The sequence below is a fragment of the Peromyscus californicus genome, unplaced genomic scaffold (assembly GCF_007827085.1).
Source record: "Peromyscus californicus insignis strain IS unplaced genomic scaffold, ASM782708v3 Scaffold_4__1_contigs__length_199733344, whole genome shotgun sequence".
Taxonomy (NCBI): Eukaryota; Metazoa; Chordata; class Mammalia; order Rodentia; family Cricetidae; genus Peromyscus; species Peromyscus californicus.
Genome location: NW_026294562.1, coordinates 54,224,732 through 54,246,537, shown reverse-complemented (window position 1 = coordinate 54,246,537; position 21,806 = coordinate 54,224,732). Strand labels below are relative to the sequence as shown.

Sequence of the window (21,806 nt, the reverse complement as noted above, 5' to 3'; positions counted from 1 at the left end):
GCAGAGAAGGGCCAAGGAGACCTGCAGGAGATGGGGTGAGAGGGCTGTGGAGAAAGGGGTGTTTGGGCGGGGTGAGGCTCAGTGGACCCCAGCAGTGAGGGCCTGAGAGAAGGCAGAAAAGACTGTAGAGAAGGTAGAGTCTCGTAGCCTCATGAGTACCTAGCAACTGCATCCATGCACACATGAATCCAGGTGGGCGAATTTGTGAAGGTGTTCCCAAAGGTTCATGGGAAGTGCACATAGGCTGGTCCAGACGCTAGTCTCTGGGCACTGGGCGAGTGAATGAGAGTAGGAGAGAGTTTAAGCACCTAGCTTCCCCCTCTCCCCATGGCCTGCCACCCCATTGCCTGTGGGCATCCCCAGCCCTGCGCTGTAGCAGCAGCCAGGAACGTAGGAGCCAGGGCCAGGTGAGCAGACAAGAAGCAGCTTGCAGGGAGAAAAGTGAGGAGGTCTAGGATCAGGGAACAGAGACCAAGGTGGAAGGGTATGGTGGGCCATGGGTGTGGAGGGAGGTGGGAACCGGTGTTGGGACAGCTGGAGTTGAGTCCAGGAGATGATGGGAGCTGGCAGTGACTTTGAGAAGTGGTTTAAAGCTCAGTGAAATGAGTGTGCCGGGCACCCCCTTAAATGCTGCATAAACCCTGCTTAACCCATCCCTCCCACTTCTAAACCACCCTCTAAACGCAGTAACCAGCTGGACCGCCCCCTAACTTAAACCTGCTAAATGCCCCGCCCCCACCCACCCCCCCTCTTTGGGGTGGTGAAGGAAGTGGGGCCTCAGCCTCAACAGCTTGACCAGATAAACCTGTTTAATCTCTGCCCTTCCAGCTGCGGGGGGGTGTTTTTGTTTTTCTTTTCCTTCCTGCTTCCTTTCCCTTTTCCTGACTCTTCCCTCTCCTTTGGGTTACCCTCACTCCTAAGGGTGGGGCCGGCTCTGGTGGAGCCTAGGGCGGGGGGCCCCCTGGGAGAGGAGGGGCCCAGCATCTACCCCTGCCCCCCTCCTTCCTGTTGAATGTGGCTGCTTGCTGGGGTCTCCTGAGAACTGCGTAATTACTTTCTAAAGCCTTTGGACTGCGCTGCCTGAGAAACCTACTGTCTTTCTAAACTTTTCCAAGGGAACTTTGATAACGAGCGCCTGGCGATTGCTAGACAGAGAATCCCCTACCGGCTTGGTCGAGTAGTAGATGAGTGGCTGCTCGACAAAGGTAACTAACCAGAGTTAACCAACTAACTAACCAACTAACTAACTTTAAAAACACGATCTTAAAGGTGCAGAGCTCTCTCCCCCACCCCTTCGCGCCTTTGTCATGCCCGTCCCCAAGCGGAGGGACAGTTAGTTGTCCAGGCAGGATGCTCCTTTCTGCCCCCTGCGCTCAGTCGGTCTGTTTCCGGGAGGTGGTTGGGGAACAGGGAAGAGAAGACCGGGCGCCTTCCTACACTGACCCTCGAAAGATGGAAGCGCCCTCAGCTGCAGGAGGGGAACGCAGGCTAGAGGGTGCCTCTGGCCAAGTTCACCTCAGATTTACTTAAGGGCCACAGGGCACCTGGAGGTGGGAAGGGTTTGGGAAGCAAGGAGGGCAGAGCCACTGAGAGAGGGCTCAGAAGAGCTGTCGTGGAGGGCAAGAAGAGCTGGAGCCTTGGGTCATACTCTCGACCTCTAAGGCCTTGGTCTCAGGCTCCTTAGGAGCAGTGCAGGCTGAGGGAGACCACGGGAGAAAGAGAAGGCGGTGGTCTGTCTCTTAGGGGTTCTTAGACGTTTCTGCCTGCTGATCTGCTGAGGAAGACAAAGCAGGTCCCTAAGAGGCCCTTCTCTGGAAAGTGAGGTACTGCTGTGTGAGAGGGAAGGCTTCTTGTCACCAGGGGAATTTGGGGGCCAAGGGCACAGCCATGTTATTCCCGTTGGAGGAGGGGCGAGCTCTGTACCTCTAAGGCTAAACTCTAGTGGGGAGCAGAAGTGCTAAAACCCCCACTTAACCAGATGATAACTACTGTGTTTTAAACGTCCATGGGACTCCCCCAATAAAACCCCTCAATGTAACCTTCCAGCCCCTGATCCATGGGGCCTAAACACGCTGATAACCAGATGTGATAAACACACAGCAGGACAAAAACGTTAAAGGGACTGTAACAGACATCGCTAAAACCTGCAGCCCCAGCCACACTGGGCTGCTCTCTCCAGTGGGGTGAACTTTAACCCTTTGAGGCATTCATGGCAGGTGGGGGCAGGGGCCACAGAGGCTATGGCTTCCTCCCCTTTACCCACCCTCCCCTCCTAAAATCAGAGAGGCCAAGGGAGGAGCCTGGGCTGAGACGGACAACTGTGATACCCATCCACCACCCCCACTCTGGGATAGTTGGGAGAGCTGTTAGAGGAAGAAGACAACTTGGGGCCCGAAAAAGGGAAGAGCTCCTTGGCCCTCCAGAAGTGACAATCACATCTTCTCTTTAAGCTTGTGTTTACTCTTCTAGAAAGTGAAGAGAAAGAGGAACTCGCTTTTGGTATGGACTTTGGCCAGTACTGACCCTGTGAGCCTAGCCCCCTCCTTGGTCTTGCTCAGCCCACTCCACCGGCACCATGAAAAGAATGAGGAATAGGCTAGTCTAGGGCAGGGCTGGGTGTTCTTGGAGGGGATATTTTATTGTCAGTTGCTGGGATACAGCAGGGGCTCAATAAATGTTTATGGAATGGCTCCATTTCCTACTTCCAAAACATGTCTGGAGTGGCAGTTCCGGGGGAAGCTGTATAGTAAAGAGACCTGTAGTCGAACGGGTTTGCGTTGAAACTGGTTCCTCCTTTTGGAAGTCCACGTGTCCGTTAGTTTTGTAAAGGCTCGGAGAAGACCTTCTGGAGAGGAATCTGTTTCCTGGAGAACTCATCTGACCCTTAGGACCCTGGCTCCTTTGTTTTTCTTATCATTCTTATGCAGCAGCCCTCCGCCTCTGTGGGGCTGTTGGAGGGGGGTCTTTACTTGAGCTCGCAGTAGGAGGGTGCTGGGGGAGGAGAGTTTGAGTAAGGGGCCTGTGGAGACACATTAGTGACACTTCCTTGGCTGGACAGATGTTTGGCGGTCCCGGAGAGTCTGTTTCTAGGGAGAGGATGGGTCACATGTTGCACTGTCTCAGCCCAGGCTTGGGGGGCAGGCTGACAGGTTTCTAACTCTAAACCAGATCTCTAACGAGGCACTAACCTGAGGCTAATGAGGGCTAAGGCAGGTCTTAAATGAAAGCAGCTGAGTCCATGGGAGAGTGGGGCAAAATTGTACTCCATCTGCCCCTCCCCAATAACATCAAAACCAAAGTTAAATCTAAACTTAAAAATAATAAATATGTTTTCTAAAAAACCAAACCAAAACAACAAACTCAGAGGGTTAAACTGACCCCCCAGGTCCACTAAAACCAAAGCAAGCAGCCAAGCTCCCTGCGGGGGGCCATTCAGAGGTATCTAACACTGCCAAGTGCAGGGCCAGGTTGGAGCTGGAGCAGTTTTATTGGCTGTCATGGAGCGAAGCAAGGTCCCTTTAACATTTTCCTTGTCTGGGCGTGCACGTCCATACTGGGGGAAGGACTGTGCTCACCAGGGCCTGCTCCCAGGGCAGGGGCTGGGTCTCAGCAGGGAAGGAGAAGCTAGGCAGCCTGGCCAGCCATCATAGGGCACTTAAGGGTGGGGCCAGCCCGGAGCAGACCCCCACTCTCTGTCCCTCATCTTGCTGCTTCCTCTGCTCGCACTCACCAACTCCACCTTGGCCTGGCAGGACTCCCTCCTGTCTCTGTTTCTGTTGCCACTGTCTACTGCTTCGGAGGACACCATGGCTTGGGGCTGGACATTGGGTGGGATGTTTGGGAGAGTAGCGAGAGAAGATGGGATGGAAGTAAAGGATAAGAAGAGGGTGATAGCCCCGGGGTGGGATCAGAAATGGGGACAGGTGCAGACGGAGAGGCATGTGCATGGTGGGAACAGGGCATGACCAGGCTCCCTTTCCCAGCCCATGTGTGTCCTGGTGGCCCTCTCCTGTGGGGGTCCCACATGCCGGGCTAGGGGCTCTGGTTAACAAGGATTTTCCCTTGGTTGTCTGCCTCTTCCTCATTCCTCCCCATCCACATGCTGGCTTCCTCCTGGCTTCCACTCTCCTCCCCTTGCTCTCTCCACCCTCCCATCCCTTCCTGGCCTACCTGGACTGCCTGCCTCTCCTCTGCCTGCCCCTCCCACCCCATCCTCAACCCTCAGGACGCCAGCTGACCATCTTCAACAGCCAGGCTGCCATCAAGATTGGGGGCCGGGATCAGGGCCGCCCCTTCCAGGGCCAGGTGTCCGGCCTCTACTACAATGGGCTCAAGGTACTGGCGCTGGCCGCCGAGAGCGACCCCAACGTGCGGACTGAAGGCCACCTACGCCTAGTAGGGGAGGGGCCTTCCGTGCTGCTCAGTGCGGAGACCACTGCCACCACACTGCTGGCTGACATGGCCACCACCATCATGGAGACCACCACCACCATGGCCACCACCACCACTCGCCGGGGCCGCTCCCCCACAATGAGGGACAGCACCACCCAGGTGAGACTCCTTCTGGGTCTGGGAAGGTCCAAGGGGCTTTGGAAGTGGGGTGGTTCTGGAGATAGCTCATTCTGACCTTGTTGTCATGGTGATGGTTTAGGGGAAGGAGACCTTCACATGGTAATCAGGGATATTGACCATAGGGGGGTAACCACTGTTTCTAGGGGGTCCAGAGTTGAGGGCAGTTGACTGGAGAAGCCTACCCACGCTAGCCAGGAGGAGGGAAGTCTGGATGAAGACTGAGAGAGGGAACAGTGAAGAGGGTAGCCATGCCAGAGCTTAGTGGACCAACTGGAGTTGGATGGTGGCATCTTGGGCTGAGATGACACACTGGAGTGGTGACATGCAGTCTCCCAGGGTGGGCAGCCCCTCTCCAGAGGCTGGTAGAGGCAAGGAGCAGCCTGTCCCTCTGCTGGAGTCTCTGTTGGGTTAGAGGTCAAGACTGTAAGTCCTCTGCCTTCACATATCTTCCACATGTGACTTGGAGTGAACACCAAGCGCCTCAACATGGTGGGCCAAATGGCGGTGCAGAGTTCCTTGTGCTTTTTCTACACACACAATTGTCTGCCAGCTCAGGAGCTCCCTGGATCTGGTTGGAATCTAGGGGGGGCCACACCAAGGAAACACAGCTCTGAGGAGCAGGCAGGCCTGGCTTTCGGGGTATATAGGACTGCCTAGCAGCTAGGTTCCCTGATTGTCACCAATGCCGGTGCTGAGTACTGGTTATGGAGTGCTTGCACCTGTCACGGTGACCTAGCTAGGCCACTTCAGCTCCACAGTGCTTCTGTCTGTCTTCCCCAAGTGTCATAGCTTTGGCTGTTGAGCCTACAGGCCCAGAAGAATCTTGGGGTGTTCATGAGGACATGTCTCCTCCACCCCAGCCTATCTTCAGCTTCTCTTAGGGCTGGGCTTGCTGGGTTCTGGGCTCTTCTTTCTTGTCAGTCTGTCCTGCAGGAATCTTGGGACTGGGCTGGCTAGGAGAGAGAGAGAAACAAGCTATAAGGCTTCCCCTTTGTCTTCAGTGCCTAGAAATCTGGGGGATCTGAATGCCCAGGGGCTTTCTCTAGGGAGTGGGGAGCCCTAAGGAGAAGGCCTGGGCTAGCTACCTGCCCTCCAGGTCCTCCAAATCACATCTGATCTTAGTAGAAGAGGGTAGGCTGACTAGTCATGTGGCACAGAGAGTGGACGGCCCCAGGGAGACACTGGGTGGGTAGCAAAGACGGAGGTCAAGGAGGCAGAAGGGAATAGGGGTCCATGGCTTTGTCCTTGGGCAAGGGCTGTTGGGTCTGAAGTGGAACCTGGGGAGCAGCAGGATAGGACCCTCTCACCCTGGCATCCTTGACCTCCACCCTGGCTCTCTCCTGATCTGAAGTGTCCCAGCTTCCCTTCCTTCTTGGACTTTGGGTCTCCCTCTGTGGCTCTCTTTCTTAGCCCCCGCCCCAGGACTTCCCCTCCCCCTCAGGCTCACTCATCTCAGGGTTCCTCTTTCTTTGCAATCAGGAGGAGAGAAAATGCTGACAAAGTCGACTCCTGTTGTCATGGCAACCATAGCCCTAATTATTGTGCGGAGCCTGGTTCTCCCTGTGGAAGGGGGTTGGGAAAGAGGAGAGGTGATGGGGTGGGGAAGCTGGAGATGGAGAAATCTCCAGACCCTGGTTCCCCCTGTCTATGGACCCCTCCCTCTGTGCCTGGGCCTCTTCCATACACCTTACCCCTGCCCCAGGCCCCCTGGACCCCTGGTATGCACCGTGTAGCCCAGGTGTGGCATCCCATCCCCTGGCTCTCCAGCGTAAAGGATTCAACACCTGCTGTCTGATCTTTGAGGGCCCTAGGGACCACAAGGCTGGCTCTGTCTAGTATCCTTTAGCGTGGGAAATTGAGAGGCCAAGTCATTCGACAATCCATGGGAGAGCTGGCTTGGCCTCGGGCCTCTTTTCTGTGCTGCCCCACGTCCCGGGAAGCAGCTGTGGGATCTGCTCACCCACTGGAACCCTCTCTTTCCCTACTCCTCCTCTTATCCCCCCAGAACACAGATGACCTCCTGGTGGCCTCGGCTGAGTGTCCAAGTGATGATGAGGACCTGGAGGAGTGTGAGCCTAGTACTGGTGAGTGCCTTTCCCCCCTCCCCTGCCCCGGGCCCCCCGCGACGCTGCTGGGGTGGGGGGCGACTGTCTGCCACCTGGCCCCAGCCCAGGGTGTGCTGCAGGCTTTAGCTTTCTCCTGCAGTCCCTTTGTAACGTAGAAGACCCCAGGCCCCTCACATGCCCTCTGTCAAGGTGCCTTTTGGTGTCCCATCCTTGGAGATAGTGAAGTCTTTAGCCTGGGTTACTAGGGGTGGAGAACTAAGAGGAACTGGGAGAAAAGAGGGAGATGTGGCTGTAGAAACGTGAAGAACTGCAACTCCCATTAGTCCTGAAATGGGAGGTGGGGGAACTACAACTCCCATCAGCCCTCAGGTCCAGAACTACAACTCCCATCAACCCTGAAGACTGGCGCTTCCTTGGCCACTCATAGGCACTCATAGTCTCTGTTGGCCCTCCCTTGATCCTGCTCAGCCTCAGGGACTTATCTGGTGTTCTTGAAAGGGTCCCCAGGTTGCCAGGCTGAGGAGGACAGTTACTACATGGAACCTCTGTATCTGGCATTGCACTACTCGAAGGTGCCCCTTAGGCCAGACATGCAGTCCCCAGGGGAGATCCTAGCTTGAGAGGGGCTGTAGGAACACAAGCTATGGGGAAGGATTTCCTGAGTGGTGGCACAGGGACTCTGCTTAATGTTGCTGGCTGGAGCCAAGGCTACAGCTACAGAAAGCAGCTGAGCAAGTTGGGAGGGAGCTTGGCATGCTGGGTGAGAGCGCGAGAGTGGGGTGGCCCAGTGGCTGGGCTGCTCATCTGAGTAGGTTGGCAGTGACTGAACAGTGGGAGGTGGGCACTGGGGGCTGACAGCAGGACTGGAGAAAGGACAGGATGTGGCTGGTGGGAGCTCCCAGTTGGGGAACACAGGCCTTGGCTACAGCCTGAATGAACCCGTAGGAGTGGACGGGACACCCACATCCCATGCTTGGCTTCCCAGAGACTTCTCTATATTACCTTCCATGGTGGCACCTGGACTAGAAGTTTCAGCAAGGCTGGGGCACATGCATGCAGGGATGGAGAAGGGCTGTGACTCTGACCTGGGGTCAGGGGTCTGGAGGGCCTACCAGCTCCAGAAGAGACATTGAAGTTGAGGGCGAGCTGCCACCCAGTTAGAGTGTGGGTAGATAGCGTAGAATCATAGACAGTGGAGCCTGGGGGTCCTGGTCACAGACTAGGAGTGGAGACCCCCATACCCACAGGCTAATGCCCTTCCATCTATCCCTCTCATCCTCAGTAGTCCAGAGCCGAGTGGGGTTGTTCTGTGGTCCTGCACCAGGGCACTCATGGGAGGTGCCAACGCCTGGGCAGGAAAGACCTTTCCGTCCACAGCTCAGGGCCTGTGCATCTGGGAGCAGATGCCCTCCTCTGCAGGAGACCCCTCTTCTGGGAGCCACCCCTCCATCTCTTTACACTGCAGATCCACTACTGCTTTGGGGATGCTTTGGGCATGAGTCAGAGTCTGCCTACAGCACCTCTCAGCACTACCTAACCCAGCAAAGTTATAGGCAGTGGCTGGGGATTCCTATAGCCAGTTTGCCGTAAACGGCTGCAAGGAATGACCTGTGAGAACTCTGGGCTGGGACTATGCCATGGGGAAGGGGTGAAGCCTCATCTTTCATTCTGGAACATAAACTCTGTGATGATAGATTTCTGTTCTCCCTCAACTCTGCAGAGTCACAGCACACCACACAGAGATGTGCCACACACACATACACACCAGGCTGTCTGGGGACATACCCTGGAGGGTCTGATGTCCCAGCCCAGAGTCTATCTAGAAGCCTGGGCATGACCTACAGGGTGCTCTCTGGTATCCTGAGCCATTTCAGGCTTTGTTAGACCAAAACGGTAAAGTGGACCTGAAGTGGATGTGTCAGCTGCCCCCAAGTCAGGGCTCCCAGAGATCACCGACCACTGTGCCGTTCTTTAAAAAAAGATCCACCATGTGAGGGAAAGATAATGGAGGTGAAGGAAGACTGGAGGCTGGGAGTAAGGAGGGCTGGGGTCTGGCCCAGCTTTGAAAATAAGTCCTGGAGGCAGGGTGGAGTGGACCCTGGAGTGCCAAGGGCAGCTCACCTCCATCATGCTAATCCATAGCTCTGAAATGCCTACTGTCCTCATCTTCCCATGGGAAGCCAGGCAGGGATCAAGATTACTTCTGGGTGCCCAGGCTGACCTGGACCATGTTCCCCTGCCCCTCTCATCCTGGTCTCTCCAGTTAGAGTCTGCTTTGGGGCCCCAGGATGAGGGAGCTTTTCTAGCAGAGCACCAGGTGCCTGGCTAGTGACAGGCTGGCCGGAGCCTGACCCTCCAGTGTCTACCCTCCCCACTTTCCGAGCTTCATCCCTGGGTGGGTTGTGGGCCCTGGGATCATCCCTGTTTGGCCTGTCCACCCCCCCATCCCTTCCCTTCACTCAGCCCCTCCACAGACCCCAGATCCTGTTCTCTTCCCTGCTGAGTGAGTCTGTCATCTAGCACGTTATTTCTCTCAAGGCTGGAGGTTCAGTCACACAGAGTATTATTAGAATTTTCCCTAGTGGGAGTTTAAGGGACACACACCTACAGTTGGTAATGTGACACACCACCCTTGCTGGCCCAGCTGTCCTGCCCACACATTGTATTTCCAGCCTGGCCCCTGAAGGACTGTGGACTTTGTACCCCTGAGACAGAGGAAGAACACTAAGACTTATATCCACAGAGATCTATATCCATATGCACATGCATGTGCTCTGACCAGGGATACACACACATACACCCGTGCATACACAATTATACATTGCCTGGAAGCTCACATATTGCTACATAGACACAGACACACACACACACACACACACACACACACACACACACACACACACACACACACACACACACCATGTAAAGTGCATGGTATTTATACCCAGGTCAACAGAGGCACATAGATGCTAGAGTCATATGTGTGCTCGGATGCCCTGAAATCCATGTACACCCCTGAGAAATCCAGAGAAACCCAGAGCTGCACAGTGTGCACAGTCCCATGAAGCATACTGTGTACCAGAGCCACCGAGTGTCTCATGCACATGCTTAGAGCTGCCTGAACATCTAGAGGCGCCTAGACTCGCAGCTGCTCACCTACTCAGCCCCCGAGAGTCACACCTGTACATGCTCAGCTGCGCAAAGGCTCCCACACTCAGCACTGTGAGCCTTAAACCCACCCTGGTCCCTTACACTCAGGGCTGTGTGGAAACACATGCTTAAACCCAGAGGCAGCTCTCATGTGCTCACATCTGTTGATGATACAGACCTCCTCATACATCGTATACTCTGGGCATGCACTGTGTGTTCAGATCTTTGTGTGTGTGTTCACCTGTGCTCACACTCACAGAGGCACATGCCTTGTGACATGTCCTTGAATTCAGGGTTATACATCCATGCTCAGCTCACAAAGGCATACGACTGTGGATTGAGCTACTTCTGTAACATTTGCTCACATATGTGTACAGACCACAGTCCCACATGCTTCCAGATGCTCACGTTTCCTAACCACAGACACAGAATTTGTGTTCAGGCATGAACACAATTTGCTCACACTCATGGAAGCATGCATATACATGTATCCATAGAAGTGACCCTCATGTCTGTGTGCACAGGTGTCATATCTCTGTCCATGTGTACTCACCAAAATGCATATGTCATTCTGTGGAGGGAGGTACTTGTGGACCCACGTGTTTGTCCCCACAGAAGGGGTCTCTACCCACGGAGGTGTGAATATGTACTAAGATCAAAGGAGCATGGGTACATGTTGTCAGAGGGGATGTGAGTATTCAGATCCCAGAAGTCTATGCACATGTATACATTTGTTCAGGCTTACAGACATGCACCCTTCCACACTGTCCTCAAGAGAGGGGACCTTGAGAAGCACATCCATACATTCATGCGCACGCGCACACACACACACACACACACACACACACACACACACACACACACATTTATACCGAGACCTTGTAAAGCATATGTACACACACACACACACACACACACACACACACACACACACACACACTCAGTTTCACAGATATATACATGTCTATACATTCTCCACAGAGACATACATGTTGATCCATACAGAAGTACATCTACATTCACTCAGACTCCCAAAGAGGTGCATGTGCATGTACACACACACACACACACACACACTTGGGCCTTAAGTGACCCACACAAATGCTCACAGACACAGGTGTATCTGTGTGCTCAGTGGTACCCATGTAGTGGCACACAGATGAGCACACACTTATCTGCAGACCTGTAGGGCATGTGCACACTCAGACCCAATCCAGAACAGTGCCTGCTGTGTATTCATTACCAGGGGTATGTATACAGCTATTCAGACCCACAAGGGCACACCTACATGCTCAGGGTCACCCAGTTTTGTAGAGACATACGCACATGTGCTTGGGAGCATGGAAACACAAACCTTCCTATGCATACAGGTTCACGTGCCAGATGAACACCAGCACCATGCATTTATTCTACACACACCCTCCTCAGTGTCACCCACCCAGGAATGAAACCCTCAGAGGCATATTGCTGGCTTCGTCCCGCAGGTGCACACATTTTGTCATATGCACAGAAGCATGTGTCCGGATTCCTAGGAGCTTCCAGAGTGACACTAGTTTGCTATAATGGACACTCTACAGCCTCTGTGGCTTGACAGAGACCTCCAGTCTCTTTCCCATGAGTTACAAACGATGCTTCTGACTGATGGGAGCTGCTCTGGTAATGCCTTGGGGCCTGGTCTTCCATCTTGTGGCTGTGTCATCTTTAACTCATGACTTCTCAAGGTGCAGGAATGAGCAAGGGATCAGAAGCGGGAGGTTTCCATGGACTGTGCCTGGAGAGGCTCTTCCAGCTCACATTACATTCCAAACCTGGAGCTCAGTTTTGGGACGACAGCTGAGCTTCTGAGAAGGCCAGGAGCCACCACCTTATTGTACTCCTATGTAGAAGCACATATAAGTTTGGGGACCAGTAGAAAATGTTTTGCTTAAGTCTGGACTGTCGGATCACCAAGGATCTTTTTCATTTTACCTTCTGTCTCAGAATGTCCCCTAGTGCCATTCCAAGAATGACAAAAGTCTTACTCCAAGAGGTTGTTTGTGGGGGATGCTGGCTTACTCCGATCCACTCAGACCTGCCTCCTCTGGTCTTGAACCGAACTGAAATGATCATTTTTCTCACTTCTTCCAACATATCCCTAAAGTACAGTGGTTCTGCGGAGGTAGACCCTACAACAAAAGCTCATTCACGAAAGAAAAGAGGTTGGGTGTAGTGGTGAGCACCTATAATCTAGCGCTCCAGGAGTGGAGGCAACAGGATTGCAAGTTCAAGGTCAACCTGGAGTATATAGCAAGACCTTGCCCACTCCCACCTCCACAAAGAGGTGGGGGTTAGGAAAGCCGGGCAACACATATGATGCCTGGGGTCGTTTTCATGCACAGAGCACACATGCCTGAGCACAGAGGAGGAAATCCATGCTTTGCTAGGCCGGCAGACTTTGTCCTGCGGTGGAAAGGACAGGGTCTCCAGTAAATCCTGCTTCTGCCCTCTGGGGAGGCTTTAGGCTGCTGCTCTGCTGGGCAGAATGTCCCCATCTTTATCCTCCATGGCCTTTCAGAAGTGGGTTTTGGGAGAAATGTTCTCCTTGGCTATGTGTAAGTGCAGACATCCCACACTGGCTTGTACATCTCTGGTGGTTCCAAGGCTTAGTCACAGCAGCCACACCACAGCCCTCCCCTAAGCTCTGTTCTCCACCCCCATGTCTTCTCTTGTTTCTCGCCTCCTGGCCTCTTCATAGTGCCGTGACTGTCTTGAGGACCCTTTAAATGGTAGGTGGAGAGACCACTTCTAAATCCTTGGGTAGAAAAAGACCCTCACTTAGTTGAGAAGGTCTCTTTCGGTCTTTACTCTGTGGGGCCTGGGAGCAACGGCTCTTCCGACCTCTGCAGGAATCACCCGTCAGGGTTGTTGCCTTCCCTCCCTCCCTGCCTGCCAGACAGCCAGTTCTTGTTGGAGTCTAGGTTGTAACATGTTGCCAGAAGAGGAACGTTAGAGCTGGCGATCCTGGGCCCTATCCTCAACTTTCCCTTGGCACCCCAGCCTCAGCAGGTTGGCACAAGCAATGTTTGTACCAAATCTTTGCCACAGTGGCGTGTGGGTCTTCATCTTTCCTGCCTCCTAGCCTTTCCTTGTATTGTCACTTGAATGCCGTGGCATTTTGTTACCATGACATCCATTTCAGGGGCCAAAGCCTGTAGAAGATAACATTTGTCCCTGTAACAGATAAGCCCTGAATCTTAGTGGTTAATACAAGAGAACTTTCTCACTCAGGCGTACCCTCCCTGGGCTCTGCCCAGAAGTTACACTAGGAGTCCACATTCCCTGCATCTGGGGCACCTAGTGTGGAGGATGGAGCATGGGAGGCTGCTAGGAGCAAAGAACTGGACAGGGTCTAATACTCAGCAATTGGGCCACACTCAATTGCTAAGGATGCTGGGAAATGCAGCCTAGATGTCAAGGTTCAGAAGGAATGTATTTATTTTATGGGGTAGTATACTGCTTGTGCTCAGAGCTATGGTGTTTTGCTTGCATATTCTGAGGGACACATCCACACAGCATATACACAAAGCCCATGCCTCAGGCTCATAGGCACCAGACATGAGAGACCCATTCTCATGCACACGTCTGTTCACACTCACTGACATACACATAGGTATCTCAGATTCATGAAGGTTGATGTCCTTAGGAATTTATGCTCGTCGATGTAGAAGCACACACCTTCACAGGGTGTATGCATCTGAGTGTGTGTGCTCACACATGTGCACGTACCCTCCTGTTGAGTAGCTCACGTTCTCTGATCCTGAAGCCACTCTGGCCTCCGCCCTCGCCATGCTGGTGTTGCAGGTGCGGAGGGATACCATCCTTCAGGCTACAGCCCACAGTGGCATACTTCTCTGCTCCAACAGGTGAGTAGGGATGGAAGCTAGCCAGTGTTCTGCTTGCTTAGCAGTGTATCCTGGGCCCTGAGTTGGGCTGTGTTCACCAAGAAAAGAGTGGCTTTTATCAATATTGTGGACGTGTGACTTGCCAAGTCATGGACCTACAGAGCTGTGTCCATGTATAAGGGCTGCCTTTTCTGCTAATCCACTAAAATGCTGACCGTCTTGTCCCTCCCAGCTTGGGTAGGGCCCTCAGCACTGATAGATGGGGTCTCAGCCAGTAGATGGCTTAGCCTGGGACACTCTGAACCTCAGGTGTATGTATATGTCTTCTGTGGGGTAGACATATCTTGACTGGATAGAAATTGGGGTTCATAGGTAGACTTTTTTTTTAGACAGGGTCCCACACTGTAGCCCAGGCTGGCCTCAAACTCATGGACTCATGGTGATCCTCCTGCCTCAGCCTCCCAAGTAATGGAATTTGCAGGTAGGAGCCACTGCACAAAGCTTCATGGGTAGATGTCTCTTCAAGTCTTCTGTGCCTTAAAGGTTGAAAGAACTCGGCTTACTTTCTGTGAGTGCCCTAGAAAGGGGAGCGTTGAGATAGAAGAACTGCTTGGGAATGGCTGCTGGTGCCCCAATCAGAATGGACTTCTCTAGCAAGTGGGCTCAATGGGCATTGAAATTCTATTTACTTGGGATAAGGAAAGCGGAGGGTGAATGTGTTGCAGCTTTGATAAGCATGCACCTGTATTTTGCAATTGCAGCTGCCAGAAGTGAGGGTGGGGCTAGAGGCTGCCTGGTGTCCTTGCAGAGTCTGATGGCTTCAGGGGCCACAGTCTTCCATTAGTCTCCCAGTGATGCAGAGCTGATCACAGGACCCTCAACATCATGAGTCACCCTGAGTGTTCCCCTTGCTCAAAAGCTCAGTGGGAGGGCCAGCAGTGGGACCATCCCAGTGAGAAGCCTCTGAGGTGTCCTCCCTTGCTCAGGCCCTGACTCTTCCCCCGGGTGAGTTTTCTAGATCTTTCCTGGACCAGTGCCCCAGGGAAGCCCATGCGTTGATATGACGCCAGTGCCCCATAATCCAGGTTTAATGAGGGTGACGTGGGAAAGCCATGTGAGGCTCTCTATGACCTGTCACTTTGGAAAAGGTTTGTGTGAGGGTGTCAGGCACAGAGGAAGTAGTATCGGAGAAAGATACTGCTATGCAGAGAGAGCACTGGTGGAATCATGGGAGATATGGTCGCAAACCATGGATAGAGGAAAGGTGGGAGAGCCCCCAAGGGAATGGGGGCTTCGGGGATAAGGCTGGGACCTGAAAAAGGAGCCAGGGGAGGCCGTGGGGCCTGGAGGCGGGAGATCTAGAAAGCCTGTGTGTCTCAAGGACTAGTGGGCTGGGGAAAATGGTTGTGGGGAGTGCCACAGGTTGGGCAGGATGTGTGTGGTCCAGGCCCTCACTCAGTGTGAGGCATCAGGTTGGTAAAGAGCCAAGGTCTGTGTCCTGGTCATTCTGACGAGCTGCACTCTAGGGAAGAGTAATGACACTTCACTGTGTCCCTAGCAACGGCCAGCTGGTTAAGGATCATAAGCCAGGTTAGGGAAAGCTTTGACCCTGGAGTTCCTGAGGGCAATGGTAACTCAGTCTAAGATGGAAAAGGTGGAAGGCAGGGCCAGGAGAGGGTGGAAACTGGGCCTGAGGACAGGGAGGAAGCAGGATCAGGGTTAGCTCTCAGTGGTGCCTGTTGCCCAAGATGGCGGAGTGGAGGCCATGTGTAAAACTTAGCCCGGGAAAGGTGCTCCATGCTCCCCCATGTACCTGGCCCACCTCAGAGGGAGTGCCAGGGGACTTATCATTCACTTCCCCTCGAAGAGCAGAAGGACCTCAGCTCCGTGCCAGGCTCTGCTGGCCGCTAGTAAGATTGACAGATGGGACTCAGGCCTTTGGGCCTTCCCTGGCAGTGAGTCAAACTTGAGCCTCCAAGACAGAGTAGGGAGACAGAGTCAGAGGCACCAGGAGCAGAGGGCATCTACTGGAGTCAGCCTGGAAGGTGAGGCATGGGCTGGATTCTGAGCATGTGTGAGTTATCCATAGGGAGCCTGTTCGGAATAGAAGGCAAAGGTTAGGAGGCAGCAGGTAGTGTGGGTGAGCAGAGAGGACCTGGCTGAGCTTAGGATTCACGTAGGGAGGAGAACCTGCTATGATTAGGCCCATGATGTCACTACTTGAAGGGCAGGAGCTTTCCTGTGAGCTGAATTTGCCCTTGTGCAGGGATGCAGACACTGGGAATGGGAAGACCATGGGAACGGAAGGATGCACTATGTTCCCACATAGACTGGAGGGCCCATCAGGGAGGCAGACACTGGGAATGGGAAGACCATGGGAACGGAAGGATGCACTATGTTCCCACATAGATTGGAGGGCCCATCAGGCCAGGCCTTGGTTAGTCTGATGATCAGCACTTCAGGGAAGGACATGTCCCTAGCACAGGACTGTCACTGGCCATCCAGTGGTCTCCAGTGATGGCCAGCTGGTTGAGGATCATAAGCCAGGTTAGGGTAAGTTTTGACCCTGAGTTCCTAAGATCGAAAAGGTGGAAGGCAGGCCAGTGGATGGGAATGGAGCATTGCTAGGCTTAATCTGGGCCTGAAGCTCACTGCCCTAATTTTATTTATTTTGGTTGTTTGAGACATACCCTAGGTTGGCCAGAGCTTGCTATGTACCTGAGGATGACCTTGAACTCCTGACCTTCCTGCCTCCACCTCCATAGCGCTAGAATCACAAGCATGTGCCACCATGCATGGCAGTATTCTAGTTTCATAGATGAGGACTGGGGCCCAGTGGGGGTGGGACTTGTCTGTAATCACACAGGAATTCAGTTGACACACCATGTAGCCTTCTGCCTGGGTTCTCAGGTGAGCAGCCTTGCCAGCCTCCTGGAGGCATGGGAGTGATGGTCCAGGCTTTTTGTGGCCCCTGTCCTGGCCTCCGGGAGTCACAGAAGGGACTGGCTAATTCATTCATTCATTCACCTCACTTGGAAGCTCTGCTCTCTCCAGGCCTCAGTGTCTCCATCCACTAGAAGCTGGGTTTGAGGGCTGGGATGTGACTTGGAGGTAGAGCCAGAGTGCTTTGCCTGGCATTCATGAGGTCCTGGCTTCCACCAGTGGAACTGGACAGTCCTGGCTGCACAAATGCTCTTGGTTCAACGTTTCATTATGGCTAAGCCTGTGGTGGGCTAAGAACTCTGGAGCTTTAAACTTTGCATATAAGGAGCCTGATGGGAAGTGCAGCTCGAGAAGCTTGGCAAGGTTTCCGCTTCGGTGGCAAGGTTTTGCTGTAGCCTCTGTGAGATTGATGGAGCTGCTGGTGGGAAGGGCCAGCAGAGGTATATGAGAAGTGGATCCAGCCAGAAGGCTAGGGTAGGCAGAGCAGTGCAATTCCTGGATGTGAGGCTTGGCCTGGATGCGGGATCTGCTACTGGAAGCCTTGGGATGATTACCACAGAGGGGTGTAGGACTGTGGGTGTAGATGCCAAGTGAAGTACTCAGGTAGGGATGGGGTGTAGGCTGAGCTGGAGGTAGAGCCAGAGAAGAAGTCTTCAACTGCATTCCCGAGAAGCCCAGAGGCAACCTTCAAAGCCAGAGTTTGAGCCCTCCTTCTAGCCTAGAGCTTACCCAGCTTCTATCTACCAGAGGTCAGAAGCCTGGAGCACTTTGGTTAGTGAAGAGGCTCAGGAGGCTGATGGGAACTGTAGTTGTTGACCCAGAGACTGATGGGAGTTGTAGTTTTTGTAGTTTATGCCCCCTGAAGGGCTAATGGGAGCTATAGTTCCCGCCCACGGGCAGCTGATGGGAATTGCAGTTTCTGTCCAGGGTACTGAAGTTTTCAGACTTAAAGGGAAGCCTTACACCCTCCCCACCACAAGGTCTCCCCCATTAGTTACCATGGGCCCTATTTTAGCCAGCGAGTCCCTCCCAGATGGCTGTGTATGTATTTTCTTTTGTTTTTTTGCTTTCTTCTTCTTTCCGTTGTTTTATTATTGTTTTAACAATAATAAGAGGGCCAGAGGCAGTCATAACCTGGCCAGGTTCTGGCGGTCCATGGGGGTTCTGGGGAGGGGGTTGGGGGGAAGTCAGTGGGGGTCAGAGGTGGAGGGTGAAGACAGGGGAGAGTTAGGTTTAGCTCAGAAACCATGTGACGCCCAGCCGCCCACACTCCCAGTCCTCCCCACACCCGACGCCCAGCTTCAGCGTGCCTGACCCTCCCTCCCTACTGTTCCACACACACGCAGTCCCGTTCAAAGGCTCCTCTCCCATGGCCACCGCAATTAGCCCCAAGGCCCTCCCTATGACCAGCCCCCTGCCCAAGCTCACACCCACACAGGCTCGCCACCGTCCTGTCCTTCCATGCCCCCTTTACCGACCCTCCTTTCCCCACGATGACCCTGAGTGGCGCCACTTCCCAGCCCCAGCCCCAGCCCGCACTGTGCGAATTTTAGCCTTGTGTTTAATGAGGGGAAGAGGGCTCGAGAGAGGGAGGAGAGCGAGCTTTCTGGAGGAAGCAGAGAGTCCAGGGAGTAAATCAAGGAGGGAGATGCCAAACAGATAGACAGAAAACGTTGTACGGAAAAGTTGTTTTTTCTTATTTTTTTTCGGGAGAACCCGCTTACACAGCTCTGTTTGTAATTTTTTTCTTCATGCTAAAATCACACGGCCTATTTGTTGATGTAAGTTGCCTGAATTCCGTGGTATGCTATCTTCTTTTTTAAAAAACAAAAGCAAAAAAAAAAAAAAAAAAAAAAGCAAAAAGAAATATATAGAAAAAAAAACCCTAAAAGATATTGTTGTTAGGTTTGTTTAAATGCTGCTGTTGTATGTTTTTAAAGCCTTAAACCAGTAGAAAAAAAAATTTCCGTTTCTTTTCAATTTCCTTTCCTTTCTGTTCCGTTTGGTTTCTTAAGACGAAACAAAAAGACCAAAACCCAGAGTCGCAGAGCCCGCGCGTGGGGTGCCCAGGGCATCCGAGCCGCAGCCCGCTTAAAGCGCAGGCGCTGGCCGGCTGGCGGGCGGGCCCGGCCCGCGCTAGTCTCCGCCAAAGCCGATTGAACCGATTTGGGTGTGAGTGAGGCTGTTGTTTCTCTCTCTGTGCCGGCCGCCCGCGCCCCGGCCCTCGCTGACGCCCTCGCTTCTCTCTTCTCTTTCTTCTTCTAGGAGGAGAGTTAATATTGCCCATTATCACGGAGGACTCCTTAGATCCCCCTCCCGTGGCCACCCGGTCCCCCTTCGTGCCCCCGCCCCCCACCTTCTACCCCTTTCTCACGGGCGTGGGTGCCACCCAAGACACCCTGCCCCCGCCCGCCGCGCGGCGCCCGTCCTCGGGGGGCCCGTGCCAGGCTGAGCGCGACGACAGCGACTGCGAGGAGCCCGTGGAGGCCTCGGGCTTCGCCTCCGGGGAGGTCTTTGACTCCAGCCTCCCCCCCACGGACGACGAGGACTTTTACACCACCTTCCCCTTGGTCACGGACCGCACCACCCTCCTGTCGCCCCGCAAGCCTGTGCCCCGACCCAACCTCAGGACAGATGGGGCCACGGGCGCCCCCGGGGTGCTACTTGCGCCCTCCGCCCCAGCCCCCAACCTGCCTGCGGGCAAAATGAACCACCGAGACCCGCTGCAGCCACTGCTGGAGAACCCACCCCTGGGGCCCGGGGTCCCCACGGCCTTCGAGCCGCGGCGGCCGCCTCCCCTGCGCCCCGGCGTGACCTCAGCCCCCGGTTTCCCCCGTCTGCCCACAGCCAACCCCACGGGGCCGGGGGAGCGCGGCCCGCCGGGCGCGGTGGAGGTGATCCGTGAATCCAGCAGCACCACGGGCATGGTGGTGGGCATCGTGGCGGCGGCGGCGCTCTGCATCCTCATCCTTCTCTACGCCATGTACAAGTATCGCAACCGCGACGAGGGCTCCTACCAAGTGGACCAGAGCCGGAATTACATCAGTAACTCGGCCCAGAGCAATGGGGCGGTGGTGAAGGAGAAGGCCCCTGCTGCCCCCAAGACGCCCAGCAAGGCCAAGAAGAACAAAGACAAGGAGTATTACGTCTGAGCACCCAGTCCAGGCACCGCGCCCCACTGCCAACTGCTCCTCCCGGGAGGGCCCGGGAGGAGGGTGCGGCCCTCTCCCTGCAGGGGGACCTGGGGACTCTCTCCCCAGCTGCCTCAGGCTTCTCCCACGAAGAGGAAACGCAAAAAAAAAAAAGAAAAGGAATATAACTTCGTGCTCATCCCCTTCCCTCCCGCTGCCCACCGCGCCGCACTGTCAGCTCTGGGGCTGGCTGTCCTTCTCAGCTCTGCGCCTGTCAGGCAGGGCACGTGCTCACAGCCCTGGGTTGATTTATTTTTTTAAGGGGGGTAGTTTTATTTTGGTGGGGCTGGGCGGGAAGGAAGGCTGGGGTTTTGTAAAGTGTCCACTGCGCCGTCCGTTTATTTCCCTCGATTTCCTTCCTCCCTGTTCCTCCTGCCTTCCTTCTCCTCAGCCCTCCTGTCCCGGTTCAGGCTTGCTGTGTCTCTTGTCCCTACCCTCCTCACTCTCCCCCCTTTTTCTTTTTCTTTTTTTCTTTCTTTCTTTCTTTCTTTCTTTCTTTCTTTCTTTCTTTCTTTCTTTCTTTCTTTCTTTCTTTCTTTCTTTTTCTTTCTTTCTTTCTTTCTTTCTTTCTTTCTTTCTTTCTTTTTTTTTTTTTAAAGATTTCTGTTTTCTCTGCTTCCCTCCCTTTGGATTTCCAGAGACGCCGGGAGAAGAGGCGTGGGAGGGTGGGCCCAGAGCGGCCCAGCTTCCGTGGCTGGGTCCGGGCAGTGGGGTTCATTCTCCTAGTGCCCCAAGTTCCCTCAAAAGGCGAAGCTCCTGCCTGGGGCCGCCTAGGGATGGGGCTTGGGCCTGGTCAAGGCCTGTTGTGTGTGTCGCTGCCGGGCAACGTGCATTGCTGGGAAGCCGCTGGAGGAGCGGGGTGGGGGGGGCGGGGGGGAGGGGAAAGGCAAATGCAGATATATATTAAAAACAAATAACCGAGGTACTAGAGCTGTGGTCTGTGGCACCAGCTTGCTGCAGGTGCAGGGAAGGGAGGGAGTGAGGCTGTGTCTGCGGATGGCTGGGGTCCCTTCTCCGCCCATGGGCTCCCTGCTCCCCCACTTTTTTTCTCTTTGTTAACAAATGTGTCTGAGTCTTGGAAAACACCCCAAACCCGGAAATGTGTGGGAAAAAGAAAACAAAAACTTTCCAAATTCCAACAGTCCTGTGTAGTTTGTTCTGGGTGGGTGCCGTTAGATCCTGGGTCTGGGCCCAGTGCTGCGGTCGGGGCCTCGGTGGCTACACCTGGCTGTCGGTAAGTTTTCTCGAATATTTGTGTATCTAGTGTGAGAAGATGTATGTGCCCTTAGAAGGCATCTTACAGGAGGCAGTTCCCTGCTTCCACGACATCGGTCCTGAAGACGAAATTCAGGGTTCAGGCTTGATGACAAGTGTCTTTGCCCCCTGGACCAACACTGAGCCATTTCTCTGGCCCAGTCCCCCAGCCTTTTGGGTTGAATACAACATTGGGTTATCGGACAACTGTTCTGTGTCTCACATTCAAGTCCCTGCTGGGCTGAGGGTGGGCGACACCTGTGGCTTGTGTGTGGTATTGGCTGGGGTTCTGTGACCTTGACTTCTCAGGTGTATACCAGCCACTCTTGTGGTACAGGATAGCTGTCACCTTTCCCAGTCTTTGGAAGGAGATGTAGTCTCTGCTGGTGGCCAGGGTGGCAGTGGCTAGTTCAGGGCCCCAAGGTAGAGCAGTGGCTCGGCCCCCTCTGAGGACTTCTCAGTGCTGACGACATTGCCTGGCTCTGCTGTCCACATGTAGCATGTGCCTGACTCCAGGTGTGACATCTGTGAGCTTGGCCTCTCCTTGGCCTCCTGAACCTACTGGCTTCCAGCCCTGCTTGTCCCCTCCGTGCAGCCTTTGGTCGGGGAGCTTGGGATGATCCCACTGACTCATCTATGGGAGTCTGGGGAGGCTTTGACATGGGGCTGTGCTGCCAGGGTGGCCTGTCTCCAGGTGGTCATGCCCTCACCCCTGGGGCCTTGTGTTACTCTGTTCTCTGCTCAAAGCC

General features: G+C 54.2%; 1 protein-coding gene across 27 annotated transcripts in view; it reads left to right on the top strand.

Moving 5' to 3' along the window:
- The window catches only part of Nrxn2 (neurexin 2), a 117,161-nt gene extending 96,219 nt beyond the window's left edge, over positions 1-20,942 (top strand). For 13 of the 27 annotated variants that reach the window (XM_052763155.1, XM_052763150.1, XM_052763149.1 and 10 more), the window contains 4 exons: positions 1,116-1,205; positions 4,226-4,551; positions 6,578-6,656; positions 18,878-20,942. In XM_052763155.1, the coding sequence (XP_052619115.1) occupies positions 1,116-1,205; positions 4,226-4,551; positions 6,578-6,656; positions 18,878-19,764 (1,382 nt within the window). In that variant the 3' untranslated portion in view covers positions 19,765-20,942. The remainder of the gene's footprint in view (positions 1-1,115; positions 1,206-4,225; positions 4,552-6,577; positions 6,657-18,877) is intronic. The other 14 variants (XM_052763161.1, XM_052763162.1, XM_052763160.1 and 11 more) reach the window with 3 other exon arrangements.
- Positions 20,943-21,806: the final 864 nt, after the last annotated feature.